This window comes from Dermacentor variabilis, chromosome 5, assembly GCF_050947875.1.
Source record: "Dermacentor variabilis isolate Ectoservices chromosome 5, ASM5094787v1, whole genome shotgun sequence".
In the NCBI taxonomy this organism is placed as follows: domain Eukaryota; kingdom Metazoa; phylum Arthropoda; class Arachnida; order Ixodida; family Ixodidae; genus Dermacentor; species Dermacentor variabilis.
Genome location: NC_134572.1, coordinates 83915139 through 83942540, shown reverse-complemented (window position 1 = coordinate 83942540; position 27402 = coordinate 83915139). Strand labels below are relative to the sequence as shown.

The window sequence follows — 27402 nt, the reverse complement described above, 5'->3', positions numbered from 1 at the left end:
CTCAGAATTCATTCATTCATTCATTCATTCATTCATTCATTCATTCATTCATTCATTCATTCATTCATTCATTGTAATGATACTTATTATATATTGCGTACATATGGAAATACTTCTGATTGAAATTGTGCTGGAAGTTTTAATAACATGGGTCCATAATATTTTAGGAAAACGATTGAGAACATAGATGGTTGGGTGTTTGTTCTTGGTGTAAGTCAATGAATGTAGTGGGTTCACTTCTTTCATTGTTTTTCGCCACGTATTGCGCCAGGAATTATATTCAAGTGGCTGAACAGGTACTTTTCAAGCCTGCTAGACATGTAATATGTGATGTTCTTATATTTGATGTTTCTGTAATAATTTTTCGCATAGAGTCCACATTCTTAAAACAGTACAAAACTCACTAAAGAAATGAAAATTCTTAATCTGTTCTGCAGATGTATGCCTTTTGTGATTCTGAAGAAACAAAAGAAAAAGCGGTGAAATAACTTTTCAATCAAATGAATGAATTGGCACCTGAGAGGGTTAAGGCTTCCTTGGTTTCGTTGTCTGTTGGCCTCAAAAGTTGCGAGTTATTAAAGAATCCCTCAACAGTGTGGTATCGCGAAATCAGCAGTCGAAGTGTACGGTACCTCGAAACCACATGTCTGTGAGTAAAGCGAAGAGGTCAAACAACGCAAAACGTCTTGCATGCCATTAAACTCTCTATCTGCGATTTTGTCCGCATGCGCATTTGCGTAATGTGCTTGGCAACGAATGAAAACACGACAAGAGAGCACTGGGGCTAACCTTGAAACGTTCGGCTCCCTGAATCTACAGCGACCACAGAGCGCCGCGCACAGGCATTTGTCATCCATGCAAGACGAAAGTTCAGAGCCATATCGAATTTCCGAATAAAATGTAAGCACCTAAAAAGAAACTGTTTGCCTACCTTGCGTTTGACAAGAACTTTTTAAAGCTGTCACTTTGCGGAGAGCGAGCAGGCTAAGCCTCGTCTAAGCTTTCTGAAAGGCTTACTAAGAATAGATCTCGGTTTTCTTTACCAAGCTCAATTCGTGCGTCAGATGTAAGCAAGCCGAAGGTACCCTTTTACGAAAACACTTTTAGCCTCACCGTATAGTATACAGGTATACAGGAAGTGCAGGTGCAGCAAAACATTTTCACAGTGATGGTGCTGGTTATAGGAAAGTATGGCTTGTGGAAAGAACCTTTTAGGTGAACGGTGGCACATCACTTGCCAAAGTTTACTCTGTTTATTGCAATGTCTAATTCCGGCTCGTCTGTAACCTTCGGCTACAACTATCATCTAGCAGTTATGGCTTCAACTTTCGCAGCATAATTATGCAGTCAGTTTCTGTCTCGGTTCTAGATATCTAATGAGAAGGCTCACTTTCACAATTCGTGAAGCACCTTTCTTGCCGTTTTGAAGGCGCAGTTCCTCCGAAAGAATCTGCATGTCGGAACGTGCGCCTTAGAGCGCTGGAGAAAAGCCTTCATGCACAGTCTTGAAAGAAACTACTGCCACTCGAGAAATGCTTCCTCGAATGTTATTCTTCTAACGATCACCGGAGATCGAGTTCTTAAAGGGGCCATCTTGATGTTTTGCCATATTGTTTTTTGAAGTGAACCTCTGTTTCAGCAAAGGGTTGATTCGAATTTCTCCGAGTCTGCGTGTAATTTGTTCGCAACGCGTGCGTTTGGCAGTCGTTCGCAGAGAAATGCACCCACGCAACTACCGCTGCTTTATGACAGCACGAACAGTCACAAAGTTTGCACGATTTCGGCGCATTGTTTGCCCGACCGGTCGTTCCGTGCTCCCACAGTTTTAGTGATTTCATATTTCATCAGTGGCCCTGCTTGCACCTTTACATTAATGGGGGGAGCGGCTGGAGAACGATGAGAAAGCAGGATGTAACGCAATAGTTAAATAAACAGCTTCTTTTCAAGCACGCTCCTTGGTTATTTGCAGCTTAGTGAGTACATCAAAAACAATTATGGCTGCGAGGTAAAGCGTAAGGTTTTACCCATTCATCTTTGGAGCTAGACAGAAAGGAGGAACAACAAAAAAGAAAGGGGGTGGGGTGGCCCAGGACTGTTAGCCCAAGCATAGTGCTCGGTTTGCTAACCTTCACAGTATGAAAGATTAGATACGGATAAGGATGGCCAGAGCTGGGAAAAGCACTGCATGGCGAAGATACCCCACAAGAGCAAGGAGAACACACTTACGAGTTAGGACAATAAGGAAAGGCGAGAGAGAAACTAACACGCCGAAATGAAATAGACCTTCGCACTGTTACTTAGTATTAGGAAAAAGTGCACTGATGCTTCAACTGCCCTTTCAATTGCAGCAGGTGTTTAAACAGGCATGTCTGAGTCGTTGGTGTTCACAAGCAAAAAACGTCCTAAATTGCACTCGTTGAACATAAGGAGTCAGTATAAACTATACCCGCAGTCAATATTCCTAATTGATTTATTAGCGCGCGTGTTAGCAGCTGTCTAAATAGAGGCATGTAGCTCTAAAGTTAGCGTTGTGGAATTCATTTTACGTGTGCGTCGGCATATATTAACGGCTAAATTATTTCTTAAAACGGTTTTGTTTTATGAGGGACGCGTTTTACGCACGTCTATGGCGATGCTTATCAATGCACCGACTTAAGTCCTATTTGAATCATTTAGCTACATGACTTGTTTTATTTTGCAAACGCTTCAAGTGCTCTTCTTCGCGCAGTTTTTAATATTTTCTTCACCTTTAAAAGGTATAGCCTTGCCCGTGGTGATTTTGTGTTGAAAAGAAAGACCACGTCTGACGTCTTTCATTTGTACACAGGCTGTGTTTGCTTTTCGTATCAAGCGTCGGACTCGCAACCTACCAGCATATATAGATTGTCAATTCCGCTCGCGCCCAGTCGCGAAATACGCAGTTGCTGCCGGAGCACCTAGGCCGTCCCCCCTCCCTCCCTCTATTCTCCACACGGCATTTCGCGTGACGGAAGACGGCGCGTTTGTGCTCTCTGCTTTCCTCCTTCGCGTGCACCACACTGAGCCGAGATCGTCGGCTTCCCTCGCGTGCTTTCGAAACCCGCACACACAGCATATGACGTGCAGTGACGGTGTTATCGCCGCAGGACTCTATGCGAACATCACGGCGACGGCAAAATACGCCTGGAGTGGCCGTATGACTGCTATCGCAATAAAAATTTGCAAGCTCCTTGTGTGGGGCACTGTCATCATTCGCGCACATCATCATCACAATGCCAGCTTCAGGGCATGTACCCTTGGTGCGTGGCCGGACTTGCCCGGGGGGCTTTCCTTTCTCGATGGGGTAGCTGCGCTGGCAGCCGTGGCATTCGGGGCCTGGGTGTGTCTCCGTAAATGTGGTGCTCTATGCTTGTCCAGCTGGTGTCGTCTCGTAAAGCCTCAAATGGCCACTGTACTCAGAAACCACGGCTCTGAGTTCACAGTATAAACCTTTATTGTTTACACGTCGCCGAGCCAGAAAGCAGCAGCAATCCGTTTCTCACGACAAACCTTGACCACAGAACAAATCGCACGATCGATCGTTATCTCCATACAGCGAGTAAGAAAGAAAGGAACATAAGAAGAACCACGTGCCTCCGCAGGCTCGCTATCAGTTCTGACAGAGCTCGCTTGCCTTTGCCGCAGATAAATACGCGGTCGTGAACTGATTGCGAGTCGTCGCTTACCACAACGTGGATGTCTGTTGCAGCGCAAGTCCGCACGGATCTCTCTTCTCTAGCAACTTTCCGTGTTTGAAGCAACACATGACCCAGCTAGTTTGAAACAGTGAATAAAGGTGAGTTCCGCACATTTTTTTTTTGGTATTTTCACTAGCCATATTGATTTCGGACAAAGAAAGCAAGCAATCAAAACTGTGCAACCTGCGTTCTTTGTCTGGATTGTTCTAGAAATGTGTGCTGTAAGAATAGTTCCAGAACAATACTTATTATTGAAATGCCGCGAATAAAATCAGGAAGACATACTGCAGAAAGTGTAGAGGATGCGCCTCGACATAAAATGTCTGCAAGAAGTGAGGAACGTAGTAAAATTGGCACTTTTTTTCGCAGAGGTGGCTCCGTAAAAACTAAACGTGACCGTCTGGTGCCATACACGCGTTTGCTTAAGCTTTCTAGGTAGTTTGAACGCTTCTTAAGTTAAGAAAATGATGGCAGCTTTTACTTTGTTCATAATGCTGTGAACTGTTGTCTCAATTCTCCCGATTTCATGACTTCGCGACGTATTTGCCAAGTTTATGCTGCTGTGTATACGATTTCATCTCCCGCGAAACGCTTGCTTTTCCTAATCGGTACCTAAGAGGCTATTCATCAGCGACAAGGGCCATAAGCCCCCCTATACAACCACTACACTGGATCAGTGCAGTATTGAAGTATTTCGCTTCCCAGTGCCAAAATCTTTCGCTCTGACGAGTGCACAGCACCACTGCGCGTGCCTTTGTAGGTGCGGTAATTCGGTCATTACCCGCCGTGGTTGCTTAGTGGCTATGGTGTTGGGCTGCTAAGCACGAGGTCGCGGGACAGAATCCCGACCGCAGCGGCCGCATTTCGATGAAGGCGAAATGCGAAAACACCCGTGTAATCAGATTTAGGGGCACGTTAAAGAACCCCAGGTGGTCAAAATCTCCGGAGTCTCCCACTACGGCGTGCCTCATAATCAGAAAGTGGTTTTGGCACGTAAAACCCCATAATTTTTAAATTCGGTCATGCGTGCGTGCCCGAGCTTGTGTGTGCGCTTGTGGTTATGCGTACGCGTGTCAGCTTGCTCAGATACTTACATAAATCGTTCGGAGTTTAGTCCAGCTGAAAGCCAAGCAAGCCACTTCAGACGGAGGCGCGAAGTAAAACACGAAGAGAAGCGGGCAACACACGCAGAACACCGACCATCAAGTGACAAGGAAGCTCAACGGAAACTCTATTTGAGAAAGCTAATTTAGATGAAAATATAAAACATCACATTACCTAAGTATGGCACCATAGGATCTCATGACAGCCCTTTGAAAAGCTTGCAAGGTGCCGGCGGACGGGTTGCGAAGCAGACGCGTGATTCGCATGTCTGTCATGCTTAATCTAAAGGTGAGCTTTGCTTTAAGGTGAGCTCTGAGATGTGTTACTCGTCAGAATACAATGAACGGCGAACGATAGAATTGTAGCGAAATACGTTTAGTCGAGTCGACTGTCTACTTTGTGAACTTTAAGAGTTCACGGGCCAACCTGAGTAGAACGGTGGCTTCTCCATCAACGCAGGCTGTCTTTGGCCAGACGAAGCTTTAAAGATGCTATGGTATAGGGTTCCTACCGTATGTAGCCTACCTGAGTTTGAACAGCCAAAAAAAATATGAGTAGCCGTATTAAACACTTTAATGTAATCGTTTACAGGGCGCCGGTTTCGAATCAGAAAAAAGAAAATCATATTGCGAAATATAAGCTTATGCTGAGTAGACCGGTCATGATAACAGTGCGTTGGAGCAGATTAGTTCCTAGACAGTTCTGATCATGGAGAAAATGTGATATTCGCAATAGTTCGACACATAGAGAAGGCTACGCCTACCAATGCAATAAGCGTCGTCTCATTGTCCATGTCATTTGCCCTTTCTTTATAGTCCATTACGTGCTGCCTCCCACAAATCAAATTGTTTTGAAAGCTGGCCCTAGATATTGCAATGAAAAACAGGCTTCTATAAATTACATGATTTTCACAAGTGAGCCGCGCAGTTACATATACTTTGAAGGCATTAGTCGCGCTACCCAACAGAAGAAAATATGTATTTTTTCTGCGTTGATTACTGTTCGAGAAATCCCTGACATTTGAACTTGATGCTACTGAAAGTTTTCATAAAGCAAAGTGGGATAAAGAAACGAAGAGAAAACGTACAGAGAAAGACGCCGGCTGCCGCAGATTTGAGTCTTCTTTGTGCTTCCATTATTCACGTTGCGCAATTCTCAACCTTTAACCTCGTTCACATCAAGATGACACCGATTGAATCGCTTCGAATGGTCGAAACCAGGTGTGCGATGGGTCCTTTCGTTTCACCCATGAAGAGTTAAGTTCTGGCGTCTAAGCTGTGAAGTTTGCGTCGTTTTGCTTCTTTCCTGTTAACTGTGGTCGTAATTAGGTACTGGGGAATATATTCCCACTGCTTATGCGAACTGTTTCGCTGCTACAATTTGCACATAGGAAAGTAGAGATGGGGTTCTACGAGCGCGGAGGACCAATATAACTAGATGCCATTGCCTCTTCAGTGGCCAGAATTTTTTTCGCCCAAGTGTTCAAATACCTCCTCGCGAATGCGAAACACACTCTCTGTTCCGACTGCCTGCCCTAGTTTGCCAAGAAAAATTCCACAGACATGCGACTTACAAACGAAGGCACCAACAAGAGGCGGCTCTCTGAAAGAAAGCCAGGCTTTCCGGTGTTTTGCCGCTCAGGATGCGGGACAGGTATCTCTGGTAACCATGAATCCGCGCGTGTAGTTATGCACGTATACAAACCATGATTCGCGCATGCCTCGGACAGAATCAGTATAGTTTGTTTGAAAACAACTCGCCATACAGTTTTTTTTTTCATGTAGTGGTGGGCCGCCTAAGCACCTTCAACCTTTCCTCCGTTCTTGTGTTGCCATGTTCGTTTCTCCTTCCGCGCGTAAATTGTCTTGCGGGAGCAGAGGAGCGCCGAGAATTCTGCGCTCTCTACGGTTGGATCCTCTAGCAAAGGCGGCACGCTAGCGTGTGAGCGGCGCTGCTCTAATCCTTCATCGCAGCGCAGTGCATGAAAACTAGATCAGCGGGGCGGAGGAGGCTGGAAAGCTGGCGGCGCGTTGCTGACTCCGCGAATAGCGTCCTCAGAGTGGCGGAGCCTTATTAGGTTGGCGGCAGAGCAACGCCTGCGTAAGCGTGCTGGTCGCCGCGTAAAATGGTTGACCGGCCGCAGGCACCTCGGCGCGACGGAGCGGGGAGGTCTCGCGCTTGAATCCCTGTCCGGCTAAAAGTTAGGGGCGTTCAAATGGAAGTCGCGATCCTGGAGGGGACGTCCTGGATACCCACAGTGAGCTTACGCTTACGGCAGTTATAGTAAGAGGTCTGGATTTCAGTCAGTTCAGTGTACTACATTCAACGACGTCGACGGCGAGATCTGCGTAAATAATGCAGCGCCTTTTATTTTACTCATTACTCTATGTTCAGGGAAGCGAGACAGTGTATGAACACATAAGAAATGGACTCACAGACCCGGGAGCATTTCATCGCGCACAGCCTAGAAGCGTGAAACTCGCGCCAAGAAAGGAGCGAGAAGGCCTTGAGTTGACTATATAACTTTACGATGTGACGATTTATGAAATTCACGAGGTGGTATTCCGGCATTACACATATACACAATTTTCCGATTCCATTATTTCGAAATCACCAGCAGTTTACAACGAATAGAATGAATGTTCCTTAAAACTGTGCTTTAACACAGATGTTGTCCCACTTGAGAATTTGCTTTCCATAAATTAATAGGATGAATGTCTGTCTTTGCAAAGTGTTTCATAGTGCTAACTCTAATTTTTTACTTGTAAAACTACTATCGGTACATAACATGTTTAGCTAGCGGGATCACCATAAAGAATGCACCCTGCTTTTCAAGGCTATGTCGGGTAGCAAAGTGGACTCGGTCGTGTTAACCTCCCTGCCATTCCTTCCTCCCTTCTCTCTCTCTCTCTCTCTCTCTCTCAAGGCTACGTCTTTCGTAGGCAGATTCAGTTACCAGTGTCGCGACTCTTCCGACAGCCCTGTAATAAACCAAACTATGCAAGGCATTCGTTCAGCGTATAGCTGATTGAAGAAGCATGCCTCTCTACTTCAGAGGCCTTCCCTTTTCGATTGAGGGAATTGTGACCAGCACACCACATCCCTAGTCAATGTATCTCAATGCTAGCAGTCTCCTGCCGCGTTGCCTCGTTGGCTACGAAGCTCTGCTGCTGAGCGCGAGGTCTCAGCCTGTTTAAATCAGGTGGCAGCAACGCTTAACCGCTACAATGTCCGACGCAGAAAACAAGGCACGTCACAATTGGCGGCACATCATGGACACATTAGAACCGGCGACCGCATGAAAGGATGTCCTGCTTAATTTTGGTGCATATATAACCCCTTGCGAGCGTCTGTTTTAAGGCGGTAGATAACGCTTTTGACGCGGACACAATACTCAGCCCGGTTATCAACTTTCAATCTGTAACAGCATCGATCCCATTTTTACCCACATTGCGCAGCTGTCACCGGGAAAGGCAACGCAGCACACACGTCAAGATGTACTACTGGGTTGGCGCTTCGTTTCGCATATCGCCGCGTGTTTCACGTGGCACTTGCGGTCAGAAAGTCGACTCCTCGTTCGATCTTGATCTTGGAGCCAAACCTTTACGTATAATGTGCAGCAGTATCCCGGTGGTACGCAACCGGAACAACATGGCTTCGCGAAACGGCAGCAGCCCAATTGGTAGGCGGCTGGCGTACATAGGCGAACGCAGCCTGTAGCGGACGCACGTCCGTTCCGCGCACGCGCCAGTCCGCAGCGCTCCTCGCTTGGACTGACCGGACGGTGTTGGTGGTGCGCATGATTGCCTTTCTGATTACGTGGTGCCTACCGCGCGCGCCAAGAAGGGAGGCCGCAGGTGTCTTGGAGCTTCCCTCCTTCATCGCTTCCGACGCGTGATAATGCTGTAGGCCGCCCTTTGGCGGTCCGCGCGCTTTCCTGTCGGGCTCAGTGGCTTCGCATGGTCTTCTTTCTTTCGTTTCCTTTCTGTTCTTTCTTTCTTTTTTTTTCTTTACTTTTTTTTTGCGAGGGCAATTGTTCACCGGCCGCGACCACGAGACTAGGCGGCTTATGCGGGCCCACTGTCTGCGAGTGCGTAAGCCTTTCGCCCCGTGAATTGAGGTGCCTGCGACTGCACGAGAATCCGCCGACGAATTCCGCAGATCCCTTGCATGCTGTGCACCCTAGCATCACTCTCCACGTCGCAGCCTCCCTCACCTTTCCTGCCGGCCGTCTTTCCTGCTTGCCGCTCTTCTATACCGTAACGCGCCTGCTTTTGGCGTTTCGCCGTCAGCAGTTTTCCCAAGGGCAGAACAGTGCTTCTGAGGCGAGAAAATTCATGTTTCTTTATCGTCGTCTCTTGTATTTTTGTGCGTATTATATGACCATACACGCAGGATTCCGTATCCGTCTGGAACTATGTATATCTGCTTATGCGAAGTTTCTGCGTGCTCGGCTCTTTCTTGTGTTGCACACGAAACAAATGAATCTTATTTCTAAAGGAAATCCGTGGAAACAGGTCGGGTATGCACCAGCAGTTTGCGAAATACGGATTCATCTTGTCGCGTAAAGAAAGTTTTATGAAGTGCAACCATCTAGTATATATATTTTTGTTTAGCCCCATCCGAGACCATGGCCGATCAAAAGTGTCGCTGTTTCTATTTTTAACAAACACTGGGGCGTAACGACAACGTAATAGCAACAATGACGAATATGTTATATGCTCAAGTTTACTTAGGGTTATCTAAGTTACGCAAGTTGACTTAGAGCAAGTTAGCAAGTTGACTTAGAGCTAGTAGTCGACTAGTCGTAGTAGTTGACTTAGCTAGCAGTAGAATGTTAGTAAAGAAAGAGAGACAGAAGTCATGGAGATTAACGAGGTGACATGTCGCAAAGCTATGTGACTTCGTGCTAAAGCTGAGAAAACAATGGCGTAAGTTTCACGGGAAGAAACGAGGTAATTTATGTATGAACAACAAACAGCGTTCTTATGGAACAGATTAAAATATTACGCATCAGGACAAAGCAAAAAAAAAAAAGAAACATGCTGGAGGAAGATGTGCTTTTCTTCCCATTCTCCATGTTAGTGGCCCATGATGCTTTTTAATAGACCATCTGAGGCTTTCGCGTCAAAACAACAATAACGCGGCAAAACTAACACACTTATCGGAATCGTCGTTATTTGCGTGAAACAGTCTTGACTCGTTTTGAGTGAATTGCTACGCAAAGAGACAATTGCGCGTGCAATTATTTTTATTTACTACTACGCGCAAGGAAGGCTTCAGGTTCTTCCGCCATCGGAAGCGTTTGGTTTCGTTTAACTTCGTGGCAATTAACACCCAAGTAACTGCTCGTCTTTCGCAACGCCCTCTGTAACATAGCAAATGCGGGCCTGCTCGGTAAGACGCTTCTTCTTGGCTACCATTTGCTTCGCTGTGAGAATGCGCAGGTGCAAATTTCCTGCTCATTCCCACGCTGTAACAAGTACGCCATTGCTTTTACTGGACTTTTTCTGAGTATCGGCTGCTAAGTATCTTCTGTAAAATGTACAGCCGTCTGTAATTTTATTCCATCACGCCTGAATAACACGCCGTCACATTTAAAGTTTTTTCCCGTAAAAAGTACAGACGTCTGTAAGTTCATTACAGGCCGTCCTAATTACAGTAGTCGCCCGTAAAGAATACTGTCTTCTGTAATTTCATTGCATGACACCCCAGTGACATGCCTTCGTACTTGCAACAATCTTAGCAGTTTTTCTGTCAATTCTCGAGCTCTGCAACTCAATAAAAATGAACTTGTTACATTTATTAGTTATCGATATTCCGTTTACTAGAAAAGTGTCCTTCATTGCTCTTGCTGCAGTCTTCCTGTTTTACTACGCACCAGTAGATTATAGTTTACTAGTTAAACATTTCACCTGAAGCAAGCAAAAATGAAAACACGCTGAGAGAGGTGGCTGGCATCAGAACCAAAGCAACAGCTGGTGCCGACATGAGTGCATATTAGCCCGTATTCGAAGTATACTGGAAGTCACTGTAGCTGTGGAGCGAAAAGAGAAAGCAGCCTTAACAAAAAACGAGGCGAATGACTAGAAAATATAAAGAATAAGCGTAAGTGTCTAGATTTAGGCTACAGTGCACCAATAAATACCAATATTTTTGAGCGGCAAATGGCGCTCGAGTGCGCATTTACAATAATGTGCAAATATACTAGGACCACGCACTGCAAAACGCCGTCGTTCATTTCTTTTTCTTGGCAGTAATTTTACATTTTACGGGTGCAACAAATTCCATCAGAAAAAAAAAGTACAGCAAGCTTGCCGTGTGTTCACGCTTTACATACTAGCTGCAATCAAAGCATGAACAAGCACCTTATTCTGGAACACATGACAAGGGACGGTTACATCTGTAAAAATGCCGCTGACATAAACTACCACGTTAAAAAAATGAGAAGGTAGACAGTAACTGGCTTATTGCACAACGCAGTTTGCTGGAAGTGCTGAATGAAAAAAAAAAATGAATTTGAGGCTACATTTCCCCATTATTGGTGGAGTCCATGCTGGAGAACGGCAGGATGCTTGAGCTGTGGGGCATACAATGTACACAGAAAACAAAGTTCTGGCGCATGAAAAATTTTAGACAGTGTCTCTCTCACTACGCCACAGTTCACTTTAACTTTGAAACTTGAAAAATAAAATGCTTGAGGTAGAAAAATATATCATACCAGAATGTCCCAGTTGCTTCTATGATCCGATGCTCAGGGTTTAGCACCTCTTTGAGACCCAGTGTTTTTGCCGTTGATGTTGTGTCACCACGTGAGTTGATCTGAAGCAGTGGTCTGTAAGGATTTAAGCGACATAAAAAATAAACTTGAAGCCGAAGTTTCTAAATTTGTGAAATAGGCTGCAATATGGTAAAAATTGAGCTCTTGCATGGCAAGCCCGTTGAAAGAATGCAATGCACTTGAAGGGCACCACGCTTTATTGGTAAAAGGCAGACAGCTGGTGCTGCGAAGAATGCGCTACCCGCTGCACTTACAATGAACAAACCTACGCTGAACTCTTATCCGCCGTGGTTGCTCAGTGGCTATGGTGTTGGGCGGCTGAGCACGAAGTCACGGGATCGAATCCTGGCCACGGTGGCCGCATTTCGATGGGGGCGAAATGCGAAAACACCCGTGTACTTAGATTTAGGTGCACGTCAAAGAACCCCAGGTAGTTTAAATTTCCGGAGTCTCCCGCTACGGCGTGTCTCCTAATCGGAGAGTGGTTTTGGCATCTAAAAACCCCATAATTTCAAATACTCTGAACTCTTGCTTAAGACACAGTGAGTGGCCTAGTTCGCTTCCCATTGATACGCAGAAGTTGGCATTTCTGATAAGACGAACAAAATCACAAGTTGCCTGCAGGGACAAAAAGTTTCAATAGCATATGCGATCTAACATTACTATACAAACTCGATTATACAGGTCCAGTTTAAACAACTACATTCGTGAACTTCTCTTCCTGTGAATGTGAAGAACATGACATCTCAAATAACGCAGCATAAGCCTCAAATATGCGAGAGCAGGAAGTGGAAAACATTTTTGTACAACTACTCACGCTACCGAACTGACGACCATATCCTACAAGTGTGTCTGCCTGAAACTGGCGAGCTCTTTGGATGGTCCTGCCCGTGACATAAAGAACAAACACAAGAAATAGTAAATGCATGCTCTGAGCTATGCACAGCCGCACATAAAGCGAATGAACGGGAGTGAGCGAGCGTGCTGGGGCTGTATAGCCCAAGTATAAGGAAAGAAAAAAAAAGACGTAACGCAAAACGCACGCCCTACTGTACACGAATAATCAATAACACAGCATGGCAGTCCGCATGGCTGTCACCGCCAACAATGTCCTCGAGGCACGCAACGCCAAAGCCCGGTTCAGCGAGTGCGTGTGTTGTCCTACAAATGCAAATCATTGCTTTTAACTTCGTTAGCACCAAGCTTTTTTTTTAAGTAGGCGCAAATCTGAAAACACTATCGAACTCAAAGCGTACTCGCCCATCTGTAGCCTCTCGGCAGACGTATACCCGGCGACAACTTTCTGTGGCAGCACAGCGAAAGCTATAGAGCCGAGGCACACATTTCGGTACTGCGCTTCTGCTTGTATTGCACGAATGTAAGCGACTGGAAGTCACGTAGTGCAAGATAAATCGTGCCAATTATTGTTTTTATTAATTTTTTCAGGATGTATTTCAATATAAAATAAAAAAGCATGCTGAGGAAAATGATTTCCGTTAGTTGCTCTACTTAGTTTTGGCTTTTCGGTGTCCATGTCTGGTAACACAGCGGAGAAATCTCCAAAGGAAATAACATAACAGTATTGCGACAAAATGTGTCACCTTGAGGACTGAACAGGGCGTTCAGCGTCGCATTCGAATCAGGCGCCTGAAGTTATGACCAACGTTCCCAGTCAGAGCCCGTTTTCCACTCCGCGGCGTTCCCCCGCAGCCTCCGGTGCAGCTCGTTCTTGCTAAATTAAAGTGACATTCGGTGATTACTGGCCTGTTTAATGGGTATTTTCGTATTCAGGTGTGGAATACCTCGCCATAAGCATTTTTTCAAAAGTGCTTCAGCTTCCCTTTAGCGCACCTGTCGGCGTCAATAAGTTCGTGTCTTGCAGCGCACGGCCTACGTGTCCGTAGCATAGAGGCTTTTATTCCATTTTTCTTGTTCAGATAAAAACTGCCCGATGACGTCTCAGAGGTTGTTCCAACAGCTGCCACTGCGGCGCGGTGGCAATTGTTGCAGTAATAGCGGCACAAGTGCGACTGTTAGGCTGCTGCGGGGCGCAACTGCAAGACGCTTTGACAACGGCAGAGCAGATGGGCTACGAGGGCGAAATAAGGTTTCCATTTATACATGGCTGACTAGCGACAGGTGAGATGATGCCAGAGCGGAGTCGATTATCATCAGACGGCTACAAAAGTTGGCACTACGGTGTCCAGATTTCCTAAAATCCTCATACTCCGCATTTTTAAAGCCATAGATGGGCGCTCGATCGCCTGTTTTTCAGTGCGGAGTGAGGTGCCGGAGGCGCGGAGGAAGTCGAGCCAGTCCCGTTCTGCAGCCTGACGCTGTCAGAGTAAGCGTGTGGCGGAGGTTATTACCAGTGCGCGCGCCTCGAGCCATGTTGGTGTGCATATTGTCCAGCGCGCGTTCTCTGCATAATGTACTTCGGTGTGTGTAAAACGCCCTGCTTCTTCTTTTTTTTTTTTTCGCGTGTGCGGTCTGTAACGAAACGAAGATTGAGGGATTGTCGGGAGACCACTGTCTCTTTGTACTCGTAAAATAAATTGAATCATTTTTGGAATGACATTTTCTATATGCGCATAAAGCTTTTCAATGCTATAGCTACCAGTACATATAGAGTACAATTCCCTTTTAAAGGAGATACCTAATTAGTACTCAAACAACCATAATTTGAACGTGTCACAAAGGTGATACATTTAGGAAGAACAAGAAGACTAGATTTGGCACGTTAGGATAGTCCTATTACCGAGGACTTCTTGTCAAAACCTAGTTGTAATCAACCCAGAAAGTTTTACTTGTATCCCTTAGCAGTAGACTGTACTGTAGCTCCAGCGTATGCTAATCATGAAGTACGAAGGGGTAATACCGAAGAAACAGAAGTGTTCTTGCTTGAAAAACCTGAGTATAGTCGGAGAAAAAAACTAATGTATCTGCGGATCATTCACAAGTATTGCTGCGTTTCCCTTCCACCCTTTTTATTTCTCCTTTTATTTCTTTATTTTTTAGCGATGCTATGCTATGTATTTGGAACGTGTCGTGAAACTACCAGAAAATTCGTTTTTTTACATTATTCCTTTCCTGGTTAGGAATTTTTGATAAGCCTTTGTGCTAAAAAGCACCGGTTTATTCAGCTATGTTTCTTTCCATATCATCCTTTGCTGACCTACTTTGTTCTTCGCTGTGATTTATAATTATTTAAGGGAGTGCTAACGTTACATTCGTTATTGCTTTTTTTTTTAAATGTATGTCCTCGACCTCGATACCACACAAGAAATACTGGCAAGCCTCAGAAGTTCCCTTAAAGAATTTAATAAGGTAACTTTTCTACGGACCATTTTAGGTTTTTTCTTACAGCAAGTGTATCTGTCGTGACGGCGTGACGTACCCGCCGCGCTAGCTTAGTGGCTATGACGTTGCGCTGCTGAGCTTGAGGTTGCGGCTTCAACCCGGGCCCCGTCAGCTGCCTATCGGTAAGGGCGGAATGCAAAAAAAAAAAAAGGTGAAGAAGATGAAGCCGCTTGCATACTTAAATTTAGGTGCACTTTAAAGGCTTTCAGGTGGTCAAAATTATCCGGGGTCGCCCACCACGGCGTGCCTCTTAACCATATTGGGATTTGGGCTCGTAAAACCGCCGATTTTAATTATATTTAATAATGTCATGACGAAGAAGGTGGCCACGTGGAAGCAGTACACGTCACGACACAGACAACTGCTGAGAAACGACACTGAAACTGTTTCGTAGAAAAAATGTAGTGAATTATTTAGGGCACTCTGGGGTTCGCCACTATTTGTGTTTTAAGGTTTAGATGTCGAGGACCTTCATTCAGAGCAAAGTATGAACACTGGTAAACTGTCGTGCCAGCGCTCTTTTAAATTACAATTGCGAAGTTGAAACCCGTTACAGACACATGGCTAACGAAGTTCCAAAGAAAGACGAAGACACGAACATATTTCTAAATTCCAGGGCCGCCGCCGGTGATAACTAGCCATGGCTATGATCCGGCACAAATTGGCCTTCGGTTTTTCTCTACTGTTCTCCTGTTGCTGCGTCGCCAAGGCGGTGGTCACGTTCTCGCTCGATGGGCAGTGGACAGCCGTCAACGCCAACAAATGTACGTACGTTGTTGTTGTTGCTGTTGTTATCCTGTGCGGAACGTATTTCGTCTTTCTTCTTTGCCGTGTAATGTGCTGACCGCAATGCTTGAAATTATAAATCGCATTTTTTTAGAAGTGGATAGACGTGGAGGTACTCTGGGCTTGCCCATAACGCACCCTACAAAAAAAGAAAAAAAGAACTTATACCCCGTAATTAACCCTCAGATTCAAGAATTTCATATGATCGTATGTAATCACATATGAAAAATGTGATCGCATGAAGTTAATGAATATGGCAGTTATGTGACGCGGGAGCGTTTTGGGCGAGAAAAGGGAAGGGGACATCTAAGTCGGGTGCGAAATTTTCTGCAAGTTTTTGTCAAGGCAGCAGTGTTAACCCTTGGAATATATGGTTTGTATAAGTTCCTTTTTGAGGCGAGTCTTCCCTAATTTAAATCTAAATAGTGTGTATATTTGGTGGCAGCCGTGTGAGCCAGTGTACTCTACGTAAGTGCGGAAGCTATTATGAAAAAAAAAAGCGTTTGTACCTGCATATATGAGCCTCACGAACAACGGTGAACTTTGTCAGGCGCCTGATGACAATATGGCAGAAGACAATTCACATTATTAGAAACAATAAATACTATTCATTCATTCATTCATTCATTCATTCATTCATTCATTCATTCATTCATTCATTCATTGTACCCAATAAAGCCCTCCAAGTGGCTTCACAAGGGAGTGTGATCGATCTAAACATATATTAGAATACGTCGATAAATGCTAATAGAGAGAGCAGATATTATATTAATGTAAATTAGCTGCTTATTCAATGCGAAAGCATGGAACTGCACATTACTACAATAAATTTTACGTACAACGACCACGCAGCTAATGAGAAAACATTATATATATATATATATATATATATATATATATATATATATATATATATATATATATATATATATATATATATATATATATATATATATATATATATATATATATATATATATATCATCATCATCAGCCTAGTTACGCCCACTGCAGGGCAAAGGCCTCTCCCATACTTCTCCAACTACCCCGGTCATGTACTAATTGTGGCCATGTTGTCCCTGCAAACGTCTTAATGTCATCCGCCCACCTAACTTTCTGCCGCCCCCTGCTACGCATCCCTTCCCTTGGAATCCAGTCCGTAACCCTTAGTGACCATCGGTTATCTTCCCTCCTCATTACATGTCCGGCCCATGCCCATTTCTTTTTCTTGATTTCAACTAAGATGTCGTTTACCCGCGTTTGTTGCCTCACCCAATCTGCTCTTTTCTTATCCCTTAACGTCACACCCATCATTCTTCTCTCCATAGCTCGTTGCGTCGTCCTCAATTTCAGCAGAACCCTTTTCGTAAGTCTCCAGGTTTCTGCCCCATATGTGAGTACTGGTAACACACAGCTGTTATACACTTTCCTTTTGAGGGATAGTGGCATCCTGCTGTTCATGATTTGAGAATGCCTGCCAAACGCACCCCAGCCCATTCTTATTCTTCTGGTTATTTCAGTCTCATGATCCGGATCCGTGGTCACTACCTGCCCTAAGTAGATGTAGTCCCTTACCCCTTCCAGTGCTTCGCTACCTATCGTAAACTGCTGTTCTCTTCCGAGCCTGTTAAACATTACTTTAGTTTTCTGCAGATTAATTTTCAGACCCACCCTTCTGCTTTGCCTCTCCAGGTCAGTGAGCATGCATTGCAATTGGTCTCCTGAGTTACTAAGCAAGGCAATATCATCAGCGAATCGCAAGTTGCTAAGGTATTCTCCATCAACTTTTATCCCCAATTCTTCCCACTCCAGGCCTCTGAATACCTCCTGTAAACATGCTGTGAATAGCATTGGAGATATCGTATCTCCCTGTCTGACGCCTTTCTTTATAGGGATTTTGTTGCTTTCTTTGTGGAGGACTACGGTGGCTGTGGAGCCGCTATAGATATCTTCCAGTATCTTTACATATGGCTCATCTACACCCTGATTCCGTAATGCCTCCATGACTGCTGAGGTTTCGACTGAATCAAACGCTTTCTCGTAATCAATGAAAGCTATATATAACGGTTGGTTATATTCTGCACATTTCTCTATCACTTGATTGATAGTGTGAATATGGTCTATTGTTGAGTAGCCTTTACGGAATCCTGCCTGGTCCTTTGGTTGACAGAAGTCTAAGGTGTTCCTGATTCTATTTGCGATTACCTTAGTAAATACTTTGTAGGCAACGGACAGTAAGCTGATCGGTCTATAATTTTTCAAGTCTTTGGCGTCCCCTTTCTTATGGATTAGGATTATGTTAGCGTTCTTCCAAGATTCCGGTACGCTCGAGGTTATGAGGCATTGCGTATACAGGGTGGCCAGTTTCTCTAGAACAATCTGACCACCATCCTTCAACAAATCTGCTGCTACCACCTGATCCTCCCCGGCTGCCTTCCCCCTTTGCATAGCTCCTAAGGCTTCCTTTACTTCTTCTGGCGTTACCTGTGGGATTTCGAATTCCTCTAGGCTATTCTCTCTTCCACTATCGTCGTGGGTGCCACTGGTACTGTATAAATCTCTATAGAACTCCTCAGCCACTTGAACTATCTCATCCATATTAGTAACGATATTGCCGGCTTTGTCTCTTAACGCACACATCTGATTCTTGCCTATTCCTAGTTTCTTCTACACTGTTTTTAGGCTTCCTCCGTTCCTGAGAGCCTGTTCGATTCTATCCATATTATAGTTCCTGATGTCCGCTGTCTTACGCTTGTTGATTAACTTAGAAAGTTCTGCCAGTTCTATTCTAGCTGTAGGGTTAGAGGCTTTCATACATTGGCGTTTCTTGATCAGATCTTTCGTCTCCTGCGATAGCTTACTGGTTTCCTGTGTAACGGAGTTACCATCGACTTCTATTGCGCACTCCTTAATGGTTCCCATGAGATAGTCGTTCATTGCTTCAACACTAAGGTCCTCTTCCTGAGTTAAAGCCGAATACCTGTTCTGTAGCTTGATCCGGAATTCCTCTAGTTTCCCTCTTACCGCTAATTCATTGATTGGCTTCTTGTGTACCAGTTTCTTCCGTTCCCTCCTCAAGTCTAGGCTAATTCGAGTTCTTACCATCCTATGGTCACTGCAGCGTACCTTGCCGAGTACGTCTACATCTTGTATGATGCCAGGGTTCGCGCAGAGTATGAAGTCGATTTCATTTCTAGTCTCACCATTCGGGCTCCTCCACGTCCACTTTCGACTAACCCGCTTGCGGAAAAAGGTGTTCATTATCCGCATATTATTCTGTTCTGCAAACTCTACTAATAATTCTCCTCTGCTATTCCTAGAGCCTATGCCATATTCCCCCACTGACTTGTCTCCAGCCTGCTTCTTGCCTACCCTGGCATTGAAGTCGCCCATCAGTATAGTGTATTTTGTTTTGACTTTACCCATCGCCGATTCCACGTCTTCATAAAAGCTTTCGACTTCCTGGTCATCATGACTGCATGTAGGGGCATAGACTTGTACCACCTTCAATTTGTACCTCTTATTAAGTTTCACAACAAGACCTGCCACCCTCTCGTTAATGCTATAGAATTCCTTTATGTTACCAGCTATTTCCTTATTAATCAGGAATCCGACTCCTAGTTCTCGTCTCTCCGCTAAGCCCCGGTAACACAGTACATGCCCGCTTTTTAGCACTGTATATGCTTCTTTTGTCCTCCTAACCTCACTGAGCCCTATTATATCCCATTTACTACCCTCTAATTCCTCCAATAATACTGCTAGACTCGCCTCACTAGATAGCGTTCTAACGTTAAACGTTGCCAGGTTCAGATTCCAATATATATATATATATATATATATATATATATATATATATATATATATATATATATATATATATATATATATATATATATATATATATATATATATGACAGACAAGGCTACGTACAAGTATGTACTCATGACATAAAAACAAGGTATCGTGAAATGCTACAAGCATGGTAAAATGATGGTATCAATAACCTACAGATTCGAAAACATATCAGGCTAAGTATTTAGAAGTACGCATAAAAGCTTTGAAACAATTGTAAGAAAATGATTGCAGTGCAGTTGATGTAGACAATACAGTGTTGCGGCTCCCCAAGGGCAGCATTGTCCATAGTTGAAGTTAATGCACGGGAGCGTTTTAAAGGGCTTTACAACTTTAATCTGCCAGTACATTACTTACTTTTCTGATAGTGTTCTGAGTTCCTTCTCCCATTGCGTTACTTTGGTATTTCTGTACTATTATAAATGTGCACCTACTACTTGCTCTACTATTGCCTTGTGAGGTCTCTTGGGACACGTCGAACTATCTATGCAGGTTTCAGCCCAAAATGACCAGCCAGCGTGCACACTGGAAAGTAAATTTCATTTTATTTAATTTGAACAGACAGAGTACTATCACTCAATTTCAGCGAGGTTTTTTTAAGGGTTTGTCCGGTAATATAGTAAACATTATGAACTGTCGGGCATGTAATGTGTTTGCGCATGTGGAATACACAACGGTGGTTTTTCCAAGCCAATTGGAGCCGTATATAGTTTTTTTTTATTCAGCTTCTTTTTATGCGTACGAAACTCCAACAGATCTCCCGACGAGCGGCGGCCGTTGTAGCATGACGTCATGTGACACTCTCGATGGTGGTTGTAGTTGTGGTGGTGGTGTTGCAGCAGGCGGGTGGGACGTACTCTCGAAGCTGTCTGCCCGTGTCGTCTGCCCCGTGTTTTGTTGCGCAGTTTGCTCGGTGCTTTTTATCGCTCGAGCCTATGCCTCGTCAGTTAAAGAACTGCGAGTAAAAACCCCATCTTTGCAACAGCTGCGAATTGCGCATATTGTTTCGGAGGCGTTTATCGCGTTCGAAGATCGACGCGTTTCCCCTCCGGTGCGGCGTTTTGTCAGCGGCTATTTCACAGCTGTCTGCGTTTCGCAAGCCATGCGCGCTTCACGTTTCTACCTTACAGCACGTTTCCGTTGACTCTCGGGGCCATGTGTACAAACGAAACGGAGTGCTGTGCTAGCTCTGAGGAGCCGTCAAGTGCTGATTTCGACGCTGAAGAGTAAGAATATCCGCTTGCGTTCGACCCGCCAGAGCCCCAGTCAGTCGGCTCACTTGACGGTCTTCAACAAGACGCCCTAGGGTGAGCGCTCTGTGCGCATTGCGATTACAAAAGTGTACGAATTACGGCGACGCGTTCGTTTCAGGTGAGCAGGTTAAATCCGGCCTACGCATAGAGACCAGCGGCCGCACTGCCGGCGAATCTATCTCATGCGTTATCGTTTTAAAAGAGTGACACGCATTTGTCAGCGTCGGTTGTTCTATTTGTTTTGCTTAGATGGTAACTTATTTGTGGTTACAGACGCTAGGGGGGGGGGGGGGGGGGGCTTACTTTCACAACGAGCCCTACTTTGAGAACTCCAACCTAATTAGCTGCTAGCTAGCGAAATTCATGGTACTAATGGTACGCTTAGTAAGTATCCTAGAAACTCTTCGTTTATATACACAAAAACCAGACATTGAACCGCTCAGTGCCCACTGCGCATTAGGTTTAAAGACAATAGGCTTTACGCATTTTGTTTGCGAGTATATGAAGAGCTAATAAAATGGCTACAGGAAGGGTTTTGACTCAGGCTTAGCGTCTCGCAAATGTCAAACACAATTGCACCATCACAGACAAGGCTGTTTGCCCTGTTGCATAACTAATAGTAGCACTTCTCGCTGTACTAAGCTTCAAATAGAACTTTTTTTTTCTCCCCAGTTGCTTCATGCACAGAAGTGCTCAGAGCGCAACAAACCAAGGAAGCTAACCTTAGTGCCAACGTGATCGAGGAAGGAAGCACACATATATGCACAATTCCCCCCCCCCCCATATTATGCATACCTCATATATTTTTGCTGTGCTTCTTGCTGCTGCAATACATTGAGGTACGCGGCTTACAGACTTGTCTGGTGGGTTTGGAATCACCTGGAGAATAGAAATCGTCAGCTACTGCCACGCTGTGTACTTCAACAGATCAGAAATAGGTTTACTTCAACCAGTTTCAAGATATTCTCATTGGCATAGGTAACATTTGTGGGGACACGCGAGAGTCGCGCATATGTGTTTCCCGCATAGCGCGTCTCCTGTAATCCGGCTTCGCCACGTGGCCTGGCGCCCGCGGCGGTCGGAGTGGTTAAGGCGCAGTACGAGAGATGGCGCGAGTGTTGCGCTGCTAACGCCGCCGACAGGCGGGGTTACTTGGGCACCGGAAGACAACGCGTTTCCTCTTTGGTTCGGGACAGCGAGCAGTGCGGACGTGCCGTGCCGCGCGTGCGCCGATCCAAGCTTCTGCGAGACTGTCTCGCGTGGCCGCCTTGGAACGCGCCACCGTTCGCGTGACCGTACACGCGAACGACCAGGCGTTGGGATCCAGCATGGGGCGAACATATTCGCTCGCTATACGGTCGCGGTGAGTCGGACTTCTAGATTTGTCGCGCGCCCATCGGCATGTTTTGTGGATAGCAACTCGGCTTGTAGGCATTGATCTATGAAAGGTGCAATAAATGCCCTTGTGATTGTCTGCACTACTGTGTTGTCGTTCCTTTGTCCCAAGAGCACGGGAGGAGAACCCCACACATTTCTGCAATTAATGTCTCATTGCCCTCATTCTCTGACTCGGTAAAGCACGCTATACAGTTCCTAACTGTAATGGGTTTAATGCATTTCAGCGAGAATTACATTTGAGTGTTCATCAATACCAAGCAACATTTGAAACAACGTCACCGTAGCTAACATACTCATGTGCTTAGCAAACAGTTTCTATAATACCCGTGTACTACGCCCTTAAATCACATACACTGCGGCAAAGAGCATTATATTCAGGACCCCTGAGCACTTGTAGCCATGTGATTGCTCCATATGGCCACTAGACTTGACTTCTGTTGACTTAAATGGAAAAGCTAGTATTAGAAAATAAAGGAAATGCTTCAACATCCACTGTGCTTTCTCTTCAGCTAGGCTGGTCACCTCTCTAGTGGACAAAGTCTGGACGACCAACGTAGGCGGAAGATAGGCTGGTGGTGAGGGGGACGGCTAGCAACGACAGAAATCCATGCTAGGAGCCGCCAGTCTGTGCGTGCAACAATGTTAATTTTATTAGTCCTACCGTGTCGCGATTTACAATAAGTAAGGTGCAGTACAGTTGCTTGGCTAACATAGCTACCAATACGATAAAGGCACCGTGATCGGTTGGGGCTTACAACTCGAACCACAAGAAAAACGAAACCGCCTTTATGCTTATGTCAGAAATGACGAACATGGAAATCACCTGTCGGGCTTACTAAAACGAAAATCTGGTTGATTGATTGTTATTCAGTAGAAAAAAAATCAAGTCAGGGCATTTGGCTGTCCTGACTGCGTCGACTCGGGACACTGGTGTCAGGTCAGGCATTTCCCTCTAAATTCTGGACGTTTGGCAGCCTTCTCTTCAGCACACGCAAAATAACTTTTTTGGCTAGTTGCTCAATTGGCAGTGCCATACGACAATGATTTATTTTTCTGACATTTATACCTGTGCATTTGCAAGTGAGTTATATGCAATGTTAAAGTGGAAAGTAGGGCGAGTTGGTATACATTCATAATGGTAACAGCGCGAACAAAACGACGACGGAGTGAAAGGACACAGGACGAGCGCTGGCTCACAACAACGTTTACTGAAGCACACATCAGGAATATAAGCGACACAGGCGATGACATGATCAGTCGAGGAACGCACAACCAGGCCACCTTGATACAGGGCGTCAGTTACCGTATCGAGCTATCTAAGTAATTTACCTGGATAGCTGGATGCGGTAACAGTATCGGGCTATTGATACTGTTATCGATAGCTTGATAGCTATCGATAGCTATTTTTGTCTATCGTTACTACTGCCACGCTATCGATAATCTTTGGGCAGGGAAGAAAGCTGTGAAGACTGGTTCAAAATCTTTGATAAAATAATAGCGGAAGACAGTTCAGCATATTTTGGCATTGTTGAATTAATGAAGTCAGGGCCACAAGAGGAAGACATTTTTAGATTGCCGATAAGTTTGCCAACGTCCACCCAGTCATAAAAGATGGAATCCATATGCGGGAAATTCGCTTGTGATAACAGGGCCACAGCAGTTGCAAGCAACTGCTGAAAAAATTGAGGCGAAGGTGTCATTCAAGATATCGCAGCACTTGTGATACAAAACAGGCGCATCAGACTGAATTAATTGCAGGGCATTCTTTTTAGCACCTGCGGCAAGACTAAAACTTCCCTGGATTATAAACCAAAAACGATAGAAGAGTATTCTTCAGAAAAGTTTGTTTGGCATTAGCTAATGCGGGACCAAATTTATCGGCAATCTGGCGATAATGGGATCAGTGATGAGGATGATTTGTAACTTTCGCGCTACGAAAACCCCCTTTTTTTTTTCTTTTGCTGCGCAAGCGCTTTAGCGAATTATTAAACCAATGTGGACGGGGATTAGAAGGTACCTTCTTTTAGGCATGTAGCCATCAATTAAAGACAGAAGTTTGTTTTTATACAGAAGCCACTTCTCATGTACAGTTCGTTGTCAGAAGTTCACGAAGTAGTTTCCAATAAAAGGCACAAACTCGGCAGTTATTCAAGAAAGATTGGCTCTGTTGTAATCTAGTATAACTTTTGAGCTTTCTTACGGCTAACATGTGCCTTAAAAGTCTAGTGGATCATTAAATGGGTGCTCATTCCTTGCAGGAACGTTAAGGGAGAAACCAAGTTGGGTGCAGTGGTAAGAATAAGACCCAGTGTATTGCCAGAAGTTGGTGTAGAACGCGTAGGGTAGAGCACATGTTGGATTGGATTAAAATCGTAGTAGAGGTTTAACAATTCCGAAAAATTCGGTGAACTATGTTTAGCAGTAACGGTATCATTCGACCACACAACATTCGGAAAATTGAAGTCCCCAAGTATAAATGAAGCTCACGTAGGGTATTCATCAATTACTACACTGGCCCATAAACATGCTCCAGCTATGGCTTCAGAAACAAGCTGCAAATTGAAAAATAGGTGAAGTTTACAAAAGAGCTGGCACGCTAAGAATCGGGACAAGAACCTCATTACTACGCAGATGCAAAGCTAAAGCAACGAGTATCCGCGGTCAGAAAGTTAGTTTCCACATTTCTATTCGCATTAGATAGCTTCTTTTTTTGTGAAATGAAAGCGCACGGCAGCTCTTCGCTATGCATAACTACAATGAAACAATAGGCTAGCGCTCGTGACGGAAAGGTTTCGTAGGGCTACAGGACAAAAGGCCGCGCTTTACACGGATATTAATTACTACGAAAGCAGTATACATACCGAGACAAATGATAAAGCCGTCGTAAATAAACCCGAACACGGTAAATATGGAAATGAGAACAAATGTTGAGTCCTCAAATTCATATCAACAATGCGCGAGCGCGTGGTCAGTGATACTTTCAGATAGCGTTTTTTTTTTCGTGGCTTATCAACGAGACTAAGGGCATGTTCTCTCTACTCTAATAGTGCATGCATATGCAGTAATACATGTAGTAATAATAACAATACACATGTAGTAACACATGCACCAGATCAAGTTGCGTGTGACAGAGAGCGGGCGATGAGTATCCGGTGCCTAGTGACCATTAGCACTAGAGCGCAAGAGACCCGGCGCTTCTCTTCAATTGAAAGAACATACCCGACATGCCCTTACCCGCGGCGCACGGCAAGCATGAGCTCGCCGATAACGGCGCGCTAGAAAATGCCGAAAGCGTAGCTGGTCAGGTACTTGCGTGTCAAGATTCTTACTTGACAAGAGCTTATCCGCACCTTCAAATTCGTGTGCCGTAGGGCACCTTAGTGCAAGCCTACAGTTTCAACATGCCTATGCATCAACGCAAGCGCCTGATGCCACTCAGTTGCTTTCTTTATGGGAAAGCTACCAGTGACGTTCGGTGAAACCTTCGGAGATAACGGCGTACCTTTTATTCCGAAAGCAATTGTATGGACACTCCAGACGCGCTTCTGCCGTCGCCGTCTCCGTCGCCATCGTCACCTGTGTCGCTTTGATGTTCCATATAAAGTCCGAGGGCGATAACGCCGTGGCCGCGCGCCTTATGCCATATGCCGTATGTGCTAGTGAAAGCGTGCGAGGGTGAGCCGGCGATGGTGGCTCAATCTCGCGGGCGAAAGGGAGGAAAGCGGGGAGGTAGCGCGCCGATCTTCCCTTGCGCGCAAGGCACCAGGGGTAGGGGAGGGGGGTCTACTCCGGCGGTAGCTGAGTGTAGTGCGGCCGCGCGGGCCCTATCTTGAAAGCAATCTGCGATGGGGACAGGGTGCGCCGAGTGCTGATAGCTTCGTGCACGCTGTGTTCCCACCGGTTACTTCGCGTTGAAGCGAGCGGCAGACCGATGGTCACTATTTTACTAACTGCTGCCACCGCGCTTTCTCACTCCGGCGTTTTTACAGCGAGTGTGCGGGATCATTGAGTGAGATGTGCCCACGTTTACCTGTGTGTGCGTGACACCATGCTTGTTAATTTAGTTAGGAAGCGAATGGTTGCAAATTTATTTGACCGATAAAACTACTATGCTTACTTCGTATAGCTGCCTACTAATTTGCTGTCGCGATCGATGCTTCGCCTTTCGGGTGAAACCGTGACTTATAATTAATTTATTAACGCTTACGTCCTTCTCCCTTTCGCGAAGGTGGAACGTTCAGGAAATAACAGCTTGGAGTGATAAAAAATCGTGGGTAGCGCATAAGGCTTGAGCTTCCCTGCTCGCGGCGTTCCACCTGTAGCGATACCAAAATCCAGCGAGAGGTGTATACTCAACTCGCAGCACTCGTCAGTAAAATGCGCCGAGCACAGCTTCGAGTGTCCCGAAGGAGGCCAATTCGAGCGACGAATGGCGCCAACCAACTTAGCGCGAAGGCTCTTGTCACCAGGAAAGTTGTGAAGAGACACGTCAGGTGTGTCTCAAACACCTCCCGCAGCACAACAGCTCTTCCCCATTATGCAGCGTTACGTAATAAACGAGCTTGTAGCACTAAATTCAGAAAGAAATGGTTGCATTAGTACGACTACGTACGACACAGCATGGCATGACCGCCGGACACAGTCCCATGTGATGTCACGCTCACTGTAGCCAGTGCGTTTTGTGGTTAACACGAAAAAGTGCTCAATTTGATACTTAATAATTAATTACGCGCTTGCGTTGTTCCTGCAAGCTGGTTAAGAGGGAACATAGAACACGCTTTCTCCTAAGGCCATTTGTTTTCGTTTGTAAAACGACCGGACAATCCCTTTAAGGAGAAAGAGCAGTCAATGTATCGAGTTACTATAAAGCGCAAAAGTTATGTGTGCAGTACACGTTGCCAATGTCGTTCCTAATGGCAGCGTAAGCTTTCTTGCACGGTAAATTGATGTAAGAAAAGCCAGCCGCTGCCAAAGGGAGTTTCAAAACATTTCGGTTCATGCATCATTCAATATTCGACAACGAGTGCTCTACGAAGGGATGATAATTATATGCGAGTGAAAATGTCAGGGTGCTCCACCAGCTGACTCTGTCTCATGATCATTTCCTTGCGCTATGCATGAGACTAGCTTGGAATTGGAGAAGAATGGGCA

General features: G+C 45.2%; 1 protein-coding gene across 6 annotated transcripts in view; it reads left to right on the top strand.

The window, feature by feature from the left end:
• Nucleotides 1-27402, top strand: part of LOC142582905 (beta-mannosidase-like) — a 301465-nt gene that overhangs the window by 230365 nt on the left and 43698 nt on the right. For 3 of the 6 annotated variants that reach the window (XM_075693024.1, XM_075693025.1, XM_075693021.1), the window contains 2 exons: nucleotides 3728-3814; nucleotides 15578-15725. In XM_075693024.1, the coding sequence (XP_075549139.1) occupies nucleotides 15602-15725 (124 nt within the window). In that variant the 5' untranslated portion in view covers nucleotides 3728-3814; nucleotides 15578-15601. Of the gene's footprint in view, nucleotides 1-3695; nucleotides 3815-13606; nucleotides 13741-13876; nucleotides 13946-15577; nucleotides 15726-27402 lie in introns of those variants that run through there. The other 3 variants (XM_075693027.1, XM_075693026.1, XM_075693023.1) reach the window with 3 other exon arrangements.